General features: G+C 34.6%; 1 protein-coding gene across 2 annotated transcripts in view; it reads right to left on the minus strand.

Annotated features, from left to right (window-relative positions):
• The window catches only part of LOC131055023 (mitochondrial carrier protein MTM1), a 154918-nt gene extending 140341 nt beyond the window's left edge, over positions 1-14577 (minus strand). The window contains exons 1-2 of one of the 2 annotated variants that reach the window (XM_059207520.1): positions 14493-14577; positions 14361-14412 (exon numbers count right to left, since the gene is read on the minus strand). Coding sequence is in view for 1 of the 2 variants with exons in the window: in XM_057989633.2 (XP_057845616.2) it covers positions 9616-9783 (168 nt within the window). In the remaining variant the exon portion in view is untranslated. Of the gene's footprint in view, positions 1-9615; positions 9976-14360; positions 14413-14492 lie in introns of those variants that run through there. The other variant, XM_057989633.2, reaches the window with a different exon arrangement.
• Between the last annotated feature and the right edge of the window lie 721 nt (positions 14578-15298).

The raw sequence follows: 15298 nt of genomic DNA on the forward strand, positions 1-15298 counted from the left end.
CCACCCACCCAGCGGCCACAATCTATTTTGAGCTTTAGTCGTAGACGCAATTTATGATTTCTTATTTTCATAATTTCATTGATACCAAACTTTGAACTTGATATGTAATCAGAATTTCAGAGGTTCTTGTTTTGTGGTCTATGACTCTATAACTCTATGAGACTGTCACTATGATACATTGATATGTATTGAACTCTTATACATATGTTGCACTTGGTTTTTGGTTTATGCTATGATACTTGCATTTGTTGCTATGTATTACCAAAAAAATTTGATTTATATATCATGGAAATCATATATGTTATACAAATTTGGTGTAAATGTGTGTTTTTGAATTATATATAAAAAAAAATGTATTTTCAAATGTTCGATAAAGTTGCCGAGTTTTGCCGAGTTTTTTGCCGAGTTTTGGCGAGTCCCGAGTTTTTAAAATTTTTTGGCCTTGCCGAGTTATTGCAAAATCCGAGTTTTTCATCTATGGGAGAGACAATCATTTTTCTACATTGGCGTGGCATTTGGTGAACTCTCTAATTTATGGTTGCGAATCGAAGTATTCAGCTACAGCGCCATTTCCAAATTTGCATTGGGTTGCGTGCATCACTCTTGTGGCTCTCAAGTTGCATAAGGTATTGAACTGATTGCCTAAGTTATGCTATTCATTTGCATTTGGTTTGATCTGATTTCATTTAGTTTTGGGGAAGTTACGAACATTTTAGTGGATTTGGGTGTGGCTGGTTCTACGTATTATTGACTCTGATTTCAGAACAGCAAGTAATGATTTTGTTGTGTGAATTTGATATTGAATACTTGAGATATGTACTTAACTCTATCTTCTATCGCATCTCTATCTTTGTACTATTGTTTCAGTAGTACTACTCAATCATTCTAGTTGCATTATATGGTATTTCCCACTGAACAAGTGGAAGAGGATGGCTTAGCCGCCTTCATATTTTGTAATTCAGCTTTGTCCTCCCTCTAAGAAAGTGGTTGAGTGATATTGTCCTCCCGCTGAAATATGCAGTTGAGTGATAGTTTTTATGTATAAGTCCTCTTGTTGCATAAGCGGTAGAGTGATTTGATTCTGGTTATGCTCCTGTTCCCTTGGCTGGTTTACCGCCAAGTTCTTGGTCTTCATCCCGCTGAAAAGTGGAGGGGTTGGCTTGCTGCCCATATTGTAATCAATTTCAGATTTCAAGTACCTAACAATCCCCTCAGCACTATATGCTCTCACCCTCCCAGGTTGGGCTCTCGGTGATCAGAAAGTGGAGGGTTACTTTCAGCAGTATTGAGATTATCTTTCCTAACTTTAACGGGTGCATTGTAGTATTTGGTGTTTAAAAACCAAAAAAAATTAAAGGGGATATTACAATTTTCTATTTTGTCATAGCTGGAGAAATTTAAACACTTTCCATATTTGTCAAATTTAAATAAAGTGACTTATTTTATTATTTTCACTTTATTTTTAATTAAATTAACTCATTGAAGTCATCCTTTAGAAATAAAATTAATTATTTGGACAACTTAATCAATTAATTTAATTAAGTCACCTTATAAAAATTTGGGGACATTATATCCACAAAGGGGTTGGCCTACGCTAGCACTCTAATGCAATGGAAACCCCACTTTTAATGCTAGTGGGCACCATTCACCATCAATCGGAGCTTTTGGCATAGTCATTGCCTTGCTTGGTATTAGAGTTGAGATCTCGAAGTTGAGCCTTGCAAAGCATGGCAGGCATCTAATGTCCCTGCTAAACAAAAACCCAATATGTTGGCTAAACCTAATAGGGATTCCTTTGTCGTGCTAGTAGGTCTGTACCCAAACAAGATGGTGGGGCCAACAGCCAGGTCTCCACAAGGGGCTGGCCTACACTGGCACTCTAGTAGGATGAAAACCCCACTCTTAATGTCGATGGGCACCATAAACCATCAATCAAGGCTTTTGGCACAATAGTTGCTTAGTTCTCTCATGTACCTTTTTTCGAAATAAGATAATTAATAGTATTATTTAAGTTGGGTCCAATTATCTCTAATCTTAAGGGCAACTTAATAGTATTATTATAATTAAAATAAAAGGTGTTTTAGAACACTCGATTAAAATAAGTATTTTTAAAACTTTTAATAAAATAAATAAATGGATAAAATTAAAATTAAAAGTAATTATAAATAATTGGAGGGAAATCTAGAACCCGAGGGCCCAATTTGGAAAGATATATCAAGAAGGTGCCAATCTTCAGCTAACAATCATTCAAGCTATCATTTGCATACTACTTTCAGATTTGAGCAATTGTTCAATCTAGGACATCCAAGGATGAAAACCCTTGGTGTGTTTGAATTCTAGAGGGCGCCTTTCGAATTCATGATATTGGATCAAGAACAAAAACCCTTGTTTCCCATTTTGGGTGAGGTCGCCCTTGTGCCAGTTTGTTGAGGATTTGAAAATAATTTACAATTTGCTATAGTGCTGCTACAGTAGTGTGATAGTGTTTGTTGCTGATTTTTGGAGATTTCACACAGGATTCCAGCAATAGGGCAATTTGGGTTTGCAACCTAGATTACCGGGTTCGGCCCCCTACCCCCCTAGTCCTGGTCCAGTCTGGTCCTGGTCCAGGGTTTGCCTGTGGTCCGGGCAAGGTCCGTGTTCCATAGGCCTGGTTCGAGCCAGGACGGACCCGGGCGGACCCAAGTCGAACCCGGGCAGACCAAGGCAGACCTAGGTCGAACCTGAGTGGCCGACAGCCAAAAAACATGTTTTGTTTTGCAAAATTTAATTTTTTTTTAAAATCCGCCTCTTAAAAAATGAAAATAAAACCCTAAAAGTGACTTTTAAAACATAAAATTGGCTCATTTCTCCTCATTTGTGTTGCAAACAAAAGTTTTTGCTAGCAGGTTGAAGAAAGGGTGAACAAAGTTTGGCTTCCAAAATCAAATAGGAGGAGTTGAAGACTGATTTTTGAAGCTTCAACAAGTGTCGCAGCATCATTTCCACACATTTGGAAGCTCCCATTGGCTACAAGAGGTTGGTTTTTGAAACTTTTTTCTCAACTATTTTTGTTTCACAAATTGTCAAACATGAAACATTAATTATTTTTCATTATTTTGTTTTTGTTTTTGAATATGTTCATATTATTTCTTGCCATAGGAACTAGAATGGCATCTACCTCTTCCTCCATTGGCACAAATGAACAATCAAAACAAAGAAATAATCCAAATTCTCCCCTATGGAAGTATGTCAACATTATAAGACCGCTTCCAGGAGGTGGGGGATTTCGTTGGAGATGCCAAGGATGTGGTATAGAACGTAATAGTTCATATTATCGGGTGGTAGGCCATTTGTGTGGAATACCAAGAAGAGGCATCAAAAAATGCCTTGGAAAAGAGGGTAAACCTATACTAGATGAGACAGTGATGAAATATATTAGGGAGCATGAGGCAACAGAAAGAGAGAAGCCCGTAGATTGAATCAAACCACACCAAAAAAAGCAAAGGGAATGCAAGCCCCATCTAATCCCAATGTTGTAGTAGAAAACGACCCCTTCTTTTCCACAACTCAACCTTAAAGTGAGGCACCTTTGACATGCGAAAGAACAAAGGGGCCTTTAGAAACCGCATTTCAAAATGAGAGTCGAGACATTGGTGACCAAGATGTAGCAAGGTGCATATATGCAAATAGGTTAGCTTTCAATGTTGTTCGCTCTCCATATTGGAAGCAAATGTTGAGAAGTGTTAATGAAGTTCCAAGAGGATATAAGGGCCCAGGTTATGAGAAAGTATGTGGAACCTTATTGGAAAAAGAGGTGAAGGGGGTTGAATATGCATTGAAAGCCATATCGGATTCATGGGCTGAGACAGGTGTATCAGTTGTTTCAAATGGGTGGAAAGATTCTAATAATCATCCCCTGATCAATGGCATAGCGGTGTCCCCTAAAGGGGCAATGTTTTTTAAAGTTGTGGATTGTGAGGGCCAAGTAAAAGATGGCCAATTTATTGCAGATATTCTCATCTTCACCATTGAGTCAGTGGGACCCCGCAATGTTGTCCAAGTCATAACAGACAACGCAAAAAATTGTAGAGCTTCTGGTTTGTTGGTTGAGGAACGCTATGATCACATCTTTTGGACACCTTGTGCGGTCCATTCACTCAATCTTATGCTACAAAAGATTGGGAATAAAATTAAATGGATCAGAGATGTGCATGCAAAGGCTGAGGACATCCAGATGTTCATCACAAACAACCACATGTCTCAAGGGATTTTTGGATCCTTTTCGAATTTGGAGCTATTGAAGGTAAGTGAAATAGTAATTTAATTTTACATTTTCTGATTTTTTTAATTTTCAATGTTCATAATATCATTGTGTAAGCTATATTATATATTCTTCTTTAAAGTTTGGCTTTATTTTTTAATCATTTTGGCATTAATTTGTGTTATAGGTTGTTGAGACCCGTTTTGCATCAAACACAATCATCTTGAGACAACTTGTGAAAGTTAGAGTGGCACTATGCAATATGGTGATCAGCACCAATTGGATTATATGGAAACAAAGTAGCAGTGAGAGGGCAGCAAAAATTAAGGACTGAATATTGAATGAGTCATGGTGGGATCTTGTGACATATCTCCTTAGTTTCACTGAGCCCATTATGAGCATGATTCACTATACCGACATGGATAGGCCTTGCATTGGTGAGATTTATGATGGCATTGACTCAATGCTTGAAAAAATGAAGTGCACTATAAATGCAAGAGAGAATGACCCCGAGGAGAAATTCTTCAAAGAAGTGGAAGCAATTGTTGTAGAAAGGTGGAATAAGATGACCACTCCTTTGCATCTTCTTGCCTATGCCTTGACACCAAAGTACTATAGCAATCAATTTCTTGATAAACCAGGAAGGATTCCACCATGGAGAGATCTAGAAGTATCTGAAAGGGTACAAGGCAGCATTCCTCAGTCTCTATCCTAATGATGATTTGCGAGATATTGTTACAAATGAGTTCATAGAATTTGCAAATGGAAATGGTCTAAGTGTCGATGCTCTTCATCATAGATCCAAGAAGGATGCTCATAGTTGGTGGTACTTCCATGGCACACGCTTCCAAAACCTACAACCCCTCACTGTCAAAGTTTTATCACAAGTTTGTTTAATTAATTAAAATTTATCACAAGTTTATTTATAGTTTGCTTTGTCTTCATAGGTTGCTAGTAATTTTTAATTTTAATTTTTATAAATGTATATCTTTAATTGTTTACTTTGTCTTCATAGGTTGCTAGTTCATCTGCTTCAGAAAGAAATTGGAACACATACTCTTTCATCCACTCAATAAAGCGCAATGCGTTGCTATCAAAAAGAACGGAGAATTTAGTATATGTGCATTCCAACCTATGTCTTCTTTCACGCAAACAATGTGACTACAAACAAGGTGAAACGAAAAATGTGGGATATAGAACCACAGCATACTGATTTGGATGCTTCCGCTTCTCAACTTGTTGCATTAACACTTGATGACTCGGATAGCGAGCAAACTTATAGTGCAAGTGGCATTGGCATTGGTTCATCTAATGTCAATGTCAATGATGAGGAGAATGAGGATGATGAATTAGACAATCCATTTGATAATTAAACTTTAAATTGTTGAAAGTTGAAACAATGATACTTGAATATTTTGTCATTTTGATATTAAACTTGATGTATATGATGTTATTATGGTATGATCAAGATGCTATGATTACAAGTTTATGTTGGTTTTGTTGTTTATATGATGCTATGTGACACATGCTAATCTTAATTCATGCTTATAGGCTGCATAAATATTAAAATATATATATAAATATAAAATTTACATGTTTTTGTACTAACGAACCCAAACCCCTTTTCAAAATTTTGCCATGCGGCGTACCGGTTCTTCGAACCTGAACCGGCAAATTAGTTTGCAACCAAATTTCAATATTTGGTGCCATATCATATTTGAAGGTTCCTATATTGATTTTCAGAATTTGGGGAGTCATTGTGCGGCAAAAGGTGTTGGATCTGAACTATACAGGTCTATGACAGTCAACCCTAGCAAAGCACCACCATTGGGTGTATACATTTGACAATATATTGCTCTTTCGACCCTATTTCTAGCAGATCTGCATCATTTCCAGACTGATTACAGTATTTTCTAGCATTGTACAGCAAGCCATACATCTCCAAACAGCAGCCATACCAGTCACCAACCTCTATTAGTTGTTTACAGACATTGCAAGGTCTGACCTAAATCTTACTTGCATCTTTTTAGCTGGGTAAAACATTCTGCAAGTGCAAAATATCTTATAAAACCTGATGTGTACTTTCCAACATATTCATTCATTGTGTTATGTACCTAGGAATATGATATTATAACATTTTTAGGTGGATAGAGATGGTGGCATGTGGCACACATCCCTTATGTTAGTTATATTATGTCATATGGACAACTTGTGTAATTAATAATATTAGGTGGTGAGTAGACCTTCACTACGATTACCCCTCCATTTCATTATTATATGTGTGGATCTTATCACATTGTTTTCAGTGGGCTATACTGTTCAAATAAATCATATTGGAAGATTATTTGGCTGCCCTAATTCAGAATTGGCTTCATCTAACATTCTAGGAATTTTATGACAAAAATCAGCAATGTTGAATATTGTTTATTACAATTGTGGATTGATATCAATACATAAGGGTCTTGAAAAGTGTGGAAATTTATACTTATTGTTTGCATTCATTTCCTATCAAAAAAAAAACAGAATAAATAAAATACAAAAGGGGAGAATTCAGTTTTAACATGTCTCCTTCAAAACAACTCAAACCAGAACAGTGTTTGAGGTAATACCTCTCTTCAAATTATGTGGGTAAGCACCCTGACATATGAAACTACCCTTGACACAAAGCTATAGGGAAAATATATAGTTATTCACAATATACAATATTTTCTTTGAGAGGTTTTGTATGAAATGAAATAACTATCTATCCGCTTGTCTTGCATGAAAGCAAGCAACTCTAAAAATGATGAAGGATGCCTCCTACTGGCTAAAACAGCGACCAGCAATCAGATGCAAAAATAATTCTTATAGAAATAACAACTTAGAGCAACAGCATATGATTTCAAAAACTAAATAGATAATTTGCAAACAAATTTGCAACCTAGATGAATAAAAAGCATCAATACAAATATTGACACTTATTTATACTTAAAAATTTTTAGTCTCCACAAGGCTGATCTAGGCACCTTTCTCATTCGCTTGATTTATTTGAAGCAGTTTATCAACAAAAACACCAAGCACCTATCCCTGCTGTACCTGCCTTTTAAGCTCAGTCAAACAAATGCTAGGCACGAATTTCATTATGCTTTATCAGTCTAGGTGCCTACTCTCATCCATGATGCCACTTAAAACCCCATTTTAGATCCTCCCAGGCATCAGTTTCACCTGCTCTCACCACTTAAGCTCCTGCTGATGGCTGTTTCATGACTGCTAGGCGCACTTTCAAGGGCCTTGTGTCACTAACTCGCCTGCTAGGCACACTTCCAACAGCCCCATGTCACTAACACACCTGCCAGTTAGATGCCTGTTTAGGCTGATGCTGCGACTGATGCTCTCTAACAGACCTCTCCTTCTGCCACTTAACGTTGATAAAACACAGACCTAGGCATCGTTTTATGTATGCCTTGTTACTACAAATGATTGCCAACTGACTATTAGGCACCTTTATGGCTTTATCTCACTGACATCGTTTGTTCAATCCTATATTTCTGCTATATTTGCCCTGGAATGCTGCTCAGCGGATTAATATGAAGGAATGATGACTTGATTCTTTAAAACCTGATCAGCCCTATTCAGTAACAAGGTCAAAAAATCTTTTGGAAACTCCATAGGAGTTCAACGCTGCCTTCATTATCCCCTCTACAAAAAGAACTAGACAAACTCCAGACTGCTCCAAGGCAGAAGTTTGCTGTTCGGATTTTGTTGGACAACAAACCACCAAGGCAATGTCTAGAGCGAGCTCTTTGCTGTTCGGATTTTGTTGGACAACAAACCACCAAGGCAATGTCTAGAGCGAGCTCAGTGCTTCACTCAGCAGACCCGGCTCAAGCTCTGCACTATGCTTTGCTTCCTTTGCCATACACTACGACAGTTTCTTGTATCCTTGCCTCACCTGTGAATATACGTACCTTACAATTTAGAAAGGATCGAGTCCAGCCCTTCCTTTACTTGGCGAAGGGTGGAATAAGTACCATATCCGATGTGGCATTTCAAAATTAAAATGCTCCTTAAAAGGATTCTTTAATATTTCAATTTTGATCTTCAGATGCAGATTTTCCTTTTCACATGCAACTTGCGAATTGTCCTAATTCTCCACCGTAAGTTCCAAGTCTGCTGCATGTTTTGTGTGAGCTGCTTCCTTTGCCATACACTACGACAGTTTCTTGTATCCTTGCCTCACCTGTGAATATACGTACCTTACAATTTAGAAAGGATCGGGTCCAGCCCTTCCTTTACTTGGCGAAGGGTGGAATAAGTACCATATCCAATGTGGCATTTCAAAATTAAAATGCTCCTTAAAAGGATTCTTTAATATTTCAATTTTGATCTTCAGATGCAGATTTTCCTTTTCACATGCAACTTGCGAATTGTCCTAATTCTCCACCGTAAGTTCCAAGTCTGCTGCATGTTTTGTGTGAGCTACAAAGGAATTTTGGGCTCAAAGTAGTAGCTCAAGCTGATGAACCACTCTGTTAGGTGTTTCAGCCTTTGCGGCCTACAATTCGCCAAATCGCATTTGCACATGAGTGAATTAGTTTTAGGTACATACATTAGGATACTGAAAATAGGTAACTTTAAGTGTGCAATTCACATTTGATACCAATCTCAACTAAGGCAATCCACCACGTCACTCACATGCTGCAGTAAGGCTACACCCAACCTCACACCTGCGCCCAATATCAGCTTTAAAAAATTAGAAAATTAAACTTGGATGAGATAGAACAGTTGTCTTTCAGGTCACCACCTTTGTGGAAAGCCACAGTGAGATTTCTTTGTATTTACCTCATATATTGTTCAATATTATAGCAGAGCGTTTGAACCTCCAGACCAGAGTAATCCAAACCTTGCTAATCCACTTAAGCCCATAAAGAGCTTTATTGCGCATTCATTACACCACAAACTTTCCTACACGTATTTACTAGACATACCACACTTACTTAGGCATGTACCCTGTTTTCAATACAACAACTCACGTACCCTGAACCCGATTAACTAACAAAATCAAAAAGAAAGAATCTGAAAATTTATCATGCCATGCGTCCTCATAATTCTTAAATTTGCCCAAATTGACAGGCGGCAGCACTTTCTTCCAGTAGTAGCCAATATAAGAAGTTTAGACAACACCATAAGGGCATCTGAATATGATGCTTACAATACCATTACACAGCAAACCCTCAAAGGGCATCTAGATTTTTCTGAAGTAGAGAGTTGAATTAATAGGAATTTAGCTATTGCTGAAACATATAGAGAAATCTCATTGAAAATGTCACGCATTTTAAGGTTATAAATTTAGTTATTATAACATTATGAATGAAATTTTGGAAATTGAAAACCTTAATGACGTCGAAAGGATTGAAAATAATGCCAGAAAGAACAGCAGCTCCGCCACCAGCCAGAACTCGCTCCCTCCATCCAACGTCACTCTGCCTCAATGTTTTATTCACTTCACCATACGCGTGTAGAGAATGAAGGTGATTTTGGTCTGACTTCGAGTCTGCCATTTACAGAAATTAACTTGTGCTCTTTCTTTCTTTCGCTGCAAAGACCACCATTTTGAACGGAGGCCGCCTTTACTGCCGCATGGACAGCAACTACGTTAGAATATCTCGCTCGCCATGTGTAAATCTGGTACAGCACGCAACCTTCTTGTAGAATAGTTTGATTTTAAGCGTCAGCATTTTGGGAATAAAAATGCAACACGTAGTGCCGAATATTTTTCTTTATAATATGGTAAGGAATATTCGTTAGTATAGTTGAAGGAAGTTAGTTATATTGCAAAACTGAATTTCCGATTTTAAATATCATTTAAAAAAAAAAAATTAAATATAAATTTTTTATATATTTTTAATTAATAAAAATAAATTTAATGCTCTGACCGCTGACTATTTTAATTATATTATATAATTACAAAAATTATAAAGTAATTATCAATATTTTTTAATATTTTTAATAAATTAAACACTTGTTAAAAGATATTTAGCCGATAGGCTTTTTTAAGGGGGGAACTCCCCACCGGATTCCACAAGTCTCACACTGGAATCTTTTTCCTGGTTGCCCAGGTAAAATTAATCTACTTAAGTGCAAGATGACAATATTCCTTTTTGCATTTTTAATTTTTTTTCACTGATGTTTAGGTGAACTGCTTTGGTACGTTTTATTTTTACTAGCATTTGCATCTAATCAGAGGTGCAATGGGTTTGCCGATAGTAATATATGGTTAAATATGCTAATTGTATAAAATAAAATGTGTGGTTGTTGTTAAACAAGTATTGCAATGTTATAAGGGATTTCAAGATATTATAGCTCCATCATGTTTTTTTGAATGTGTTGTGTTTACAATAGCACAATTTGAACAAATCCAAACAACTTATAGAGTTAAAAAAAATTGAACAACATTATTAAATTATAATTATGTGTAAAGATTAGAACATCCAAGGGCCAAAAAGTTTAGGGGCCTTTTTTTTTTATCTTAGAGAGATAATTGTTGTACTCTTGCTTCTTCTTTCTTCAACATGTTTTTACCCTATTATAAAAAAGATTCCAATTTTTTGGAAAGCTATTTGTCATCAGTTGAGCCAAATTTTGTTAACAATTCTATTAAACTTATGCTTTGGTTAAGTACTTTGTACATCTTGTTTGGAGTGTATGCATACAACTGACTTGTAATTTGAATAATATTAGAAATGTCATATTTATTATTCCAAATATGCACTTATTTGTACATTGTGGTCAGTTACAATTTTCTCAAAGATTGCATATTTAACACGTATTTAGCATCATTAGGTACAACAAAAAATTCCAACATCCGATAAGTTTTGAGCTAAGCCAGTTAACAGTTGTCAAGTCTGTAGTTGAAACATTAGCTTCTTGTAAACTTGGGGGTGTTGGTGGATTTTGAGATAGATCGCTCGCAATCGTGATTATATCGTGATTTTCATCAATTCAAGCCATGACCTCTTACAACATAGTAGAAATAATAAGTTATCACATTGTATAAATATTAATATTTAAATTAGTAGATTTTACACAAAGACCAACTGATGCTCTGCAAAATGGACAAGGTTAGTCTGAGATAAATAACACACACACAAGAAACCGTTAGTGTTAATCAATCAAAAACTAATCTAAACAGGCATATCAAAAGAGATACTAAAAACATGAAAGCATATTTAACTAAAGAAGCAAATATGATGAGGCATCTCCAAATACCTCCTAACATGCTCTTAGCTTCTTCTCCTTTGTTCCTCTCCTCTCCAAGTTCCAAAATAGTGTAGCTCTCAGCAGCTTTTTCCACTATGGATGCTTATGGAAGATTGAGATTTGAGTATTTTGCTTCAAATGGGAAATGAAAAACTAAAATACTAGATGTTATTAAAATGATTGATTTTAACTAAAATAACAAAGATATTAGTTTGCTATGCTAAATGCTCTCTAAAATGCCTATAGGTTAAATGCATACAAGTTTTCAGGATCTGGATTATGAAGAAATGGGCTCTATTTATAGGAAAAATGGAACAATGGATGGTTGAGATTGAGTAATCTCAACAAGGGTCAGGATTGAATGATTTCAAATCTATGTGAGGGCTTTCAACCCAATCCCAGGATGACAAGTGTCAATGTGAGATAGGTTGAGAGGAGAGAGAATAAGCATTAAATGTTTGACATAACTTTGGGAGTTACAGTCAAGGTTAATTGAATGAATAAACTCTTTATTCAAAGAATAAAGCTTTTATCCAATGGATAAATTCTTGTACAAAGGCAAGAAGGATAAATATGGTCAAAGCAATAAATGCTTGGGGGGACAAGTTTGAAATAACCATAAATGGTTATGTAAGAGCCATAAATGGTCATGTAAGAGCCATTAGTGGTTTTTGAAGACTTTGGGGGTTAATTTGTTGAACACACAAAGCATTAAATGCTTTTCAAAGACTTTTGAAGTCTTTGAAAAGTGACTGCATTTTACTTAGGAATGTGACAATAATTAGAAGATGGATTAGGCTAATTAGGAAGGGGTTAGAAGAATTTAGAAGGGGATTAGATTTTGCAATTGGATTTGGTGGGTGAGGGAAAATAGGATTTTTATTTAAAATAAAATTAGTTTATTTCAATAAATGAGTGCAAGGTGCATTTGTAGGAAAATGCAAGTGGGGGGGGATAATGATTTAAATAAATATTTTTATTTAATTTATTTAAAAGAGAAATAGGGGGATTTAATTAAATAAATAGATTTTATTTATTTAATTGATTGGAATTTGATTTAATGAATTTATTAAAATAAATTGAATAATTTAGTTAATTAATAGAAGAATGTTTGGGGATGAATTAATTAAATATTAATTTAATTAATTGATGGCTAGTAGATTTTTAATCACATAAATAGCATTTATTTATTTAATTAAGCTGGACAGATTTGTGTGACTACACCAACTAATATTAAAAAAATTATTTAGATTGTATCCGATTTTATAAATTTTACCATTTTTAAATAGTTCGAGGCATGGGAAGGACAGAATCTTATCGAATAGAGTAGTTGGCGAAGTTGGATGGGTTTAGGGGGGTCGGAATAATGATTTGGAAGCACCATAAGTAGATGTTATAGTCAGCCCTATATGCTTTCACGTTGGAAACTAATAACATTTTAGCTAAGGGCATTTATATGTCCATGAGGGCGGTGAAAAGTTTAACACTTTATAATAAATACACAAAACATAGATTATTCATATATTAATTATTCGTTTTAATCAAAAAGAATTCTTTGATGTTATAGTCAGACCCGTTGAGGGCTATGACTCCAGTATTCATTCACTTTGACCTAATTAGATTATAACAAAATTTCATGTTAGGGTTTCAGAGGATAGAAAGATGTTGTACATGGTCAGAATTGATTCAAATCTGTCTACCAATATATTTACAAGATCATTTAAATATATTTTTTATTTTTAAAATAAGTTATGTTAAAATTGCTCAATAATATGTTGTAATTTTTGATAATATATTAGAAATGTGATATTAATCTAAATTCAAATTTCAAACACAAGTTTTAAAAAATAAGTTTTAGGTAGATTTTGTGATCATTTGAAATTAAAATTATCTAAATTTGCTTAAATTAAATTTAAAGTTAATGTATTTTAAAATTTATAATATTGAGAATATAATGATTTTTAAAATTTATTAAAAAATATTTTTTTATTTGAATAAATAATAAAATTTAATATGGTTTTAAACTATTTATATGCTCATTAAATTATTTAAAATTATTTTTATAGGTTATGTATATAAAAATAAAATAAAATAATTTTTTAAATATTAAGATTATGATTAAGAGAATCGTTTTGCAGATTTATAAAATTATATATATATAGTGAGAATAATGAGCACATTGACTGAGTAAGTTTTTCAATGGGATCCAGGACTGGAATTGAGTATGGAGGATCTAAAACTTGAACTGGTGGCTATGCAATCGGATAATCTACTTCTAGATAAACGGGGTAAACTTGATATCCAACACGCCCTAAATATAGAACCTAAGCTACTGCGGGATTTAATTTTGTGCACTTCACTCAATCCATTCATTTGCTCTGTAAATCGGCAAACACAAACAACGCCTCAAACTTTTTTCACTCATCCATAACTGAATGCCTAAATAAAATGATTATGTAGAGAGTCCCAAAGGAAAAAGGAAGGCAATCTAGTAGCCTGGTAACAACACATTTTGAGAAAATGGGATTAATATTCTTGCAATTTGTCTGGTATATCTTCATGGCATGGCAAAGCCAATGTATATTAGTACCTAAAAGTTAAGATTAAAAAATTTGCACACGAGAGTTTTTTTTCGGTCTTGTAAGGTTTTCTAAGTCTGATGATAAAATTAATTTGTCTGACTCTAAATATATACAGACATTGCAGACTAAAAACCTTCCATTCTTTCACAACAAGCTTATAACCACCGTAGGTATGGGATAAACACAATAAAATGCAAGAAATTATATAAAAATCTCAAAATTCTATTTTTTCTAACAGGTTTGTATCAAACACAGTGTTAATTCAAGCATAATGGATATGGAACAATTATAAAAACCTGATTGTTGCATCGTTTACCAATCTTTGTAAGGCCCTACTATCAACGAAACCTGGATGCATCATTCAAACATCGGTATCATACTCAACTATATAAAGATTCAGAATAAAATTTAACAAAATATCACTTCACCTGAACTAACGTTTAATTGCAGCCTTTTTGTTGATCTTGGTTTTCATTCTCCTTCTTGTTTACATGGACGTATATAGGCAAGAAGAAAGTGGTGGGCGGCAAACAACATGGTTCTGAATTCGTGATCAAATTCTCAGTTTCATGCCACGCAGAGGTTTACCCCAGGGAGAAGTTTATCTCACCAAGCAGTAGGGTTTAGGTTTTACCATCTATTTTAACAATTTCACGCCATGTTAAACTTTACCTAAACACGTTATTAGGTGCGTGGCAATACAAGAACAATCCGTTTGCATAGAATTGACATCGTGCCACAAAATCATTGCTTACATAAAAAAAAAAATTGTGCAACATTAGTAATAGTATTACTCTGCTAAAGAATGAAAGTGATGCAAACATAATCAAAATCCAACTGTCAGATTAGTTTGACAGAAAGCTCTATTAGAAGCATTAAAATTGTCTCATTCATTTTAAGTCTCAATATTAATTTGGCTTTAAAAAAATTTATTGGCTGGCAGAATTTAGATAGTTAGTTTAATAAATTTTTATGAGCAAATATTTACAAATTATACTCGCATAAATATGGAATGCCTATTTTATTCGATTAAATTAATGTTCATAGTAATTAAAAACATTAAAAATTCACAATAATCTAACTCAAACAATTAATCTGACTAAATCTTCGGCGCATTATTATCTCATCACATCTTTCAAAACAATTAATAATAAAATGCAATGCCGAGCGATCATTGTGCCAAAATGTTTGATTAAAAAATATTTTACTTGTTGTTGACGACATAATACAACCA

Source organism: Cryptomeria japonica, chromosome 6 (genome assembly GCF_030272615.1).
Source record: "Cryptomeria japonica chromosome 6, Sugi_1.0, whole genome shotgun sequence".
NCBI lineage: Eukaryota > Viridiplantae > Streptophyta > Pinopsida > Cupressales > Cupressaceae > Cryptomeria > Cryptomeria japonica.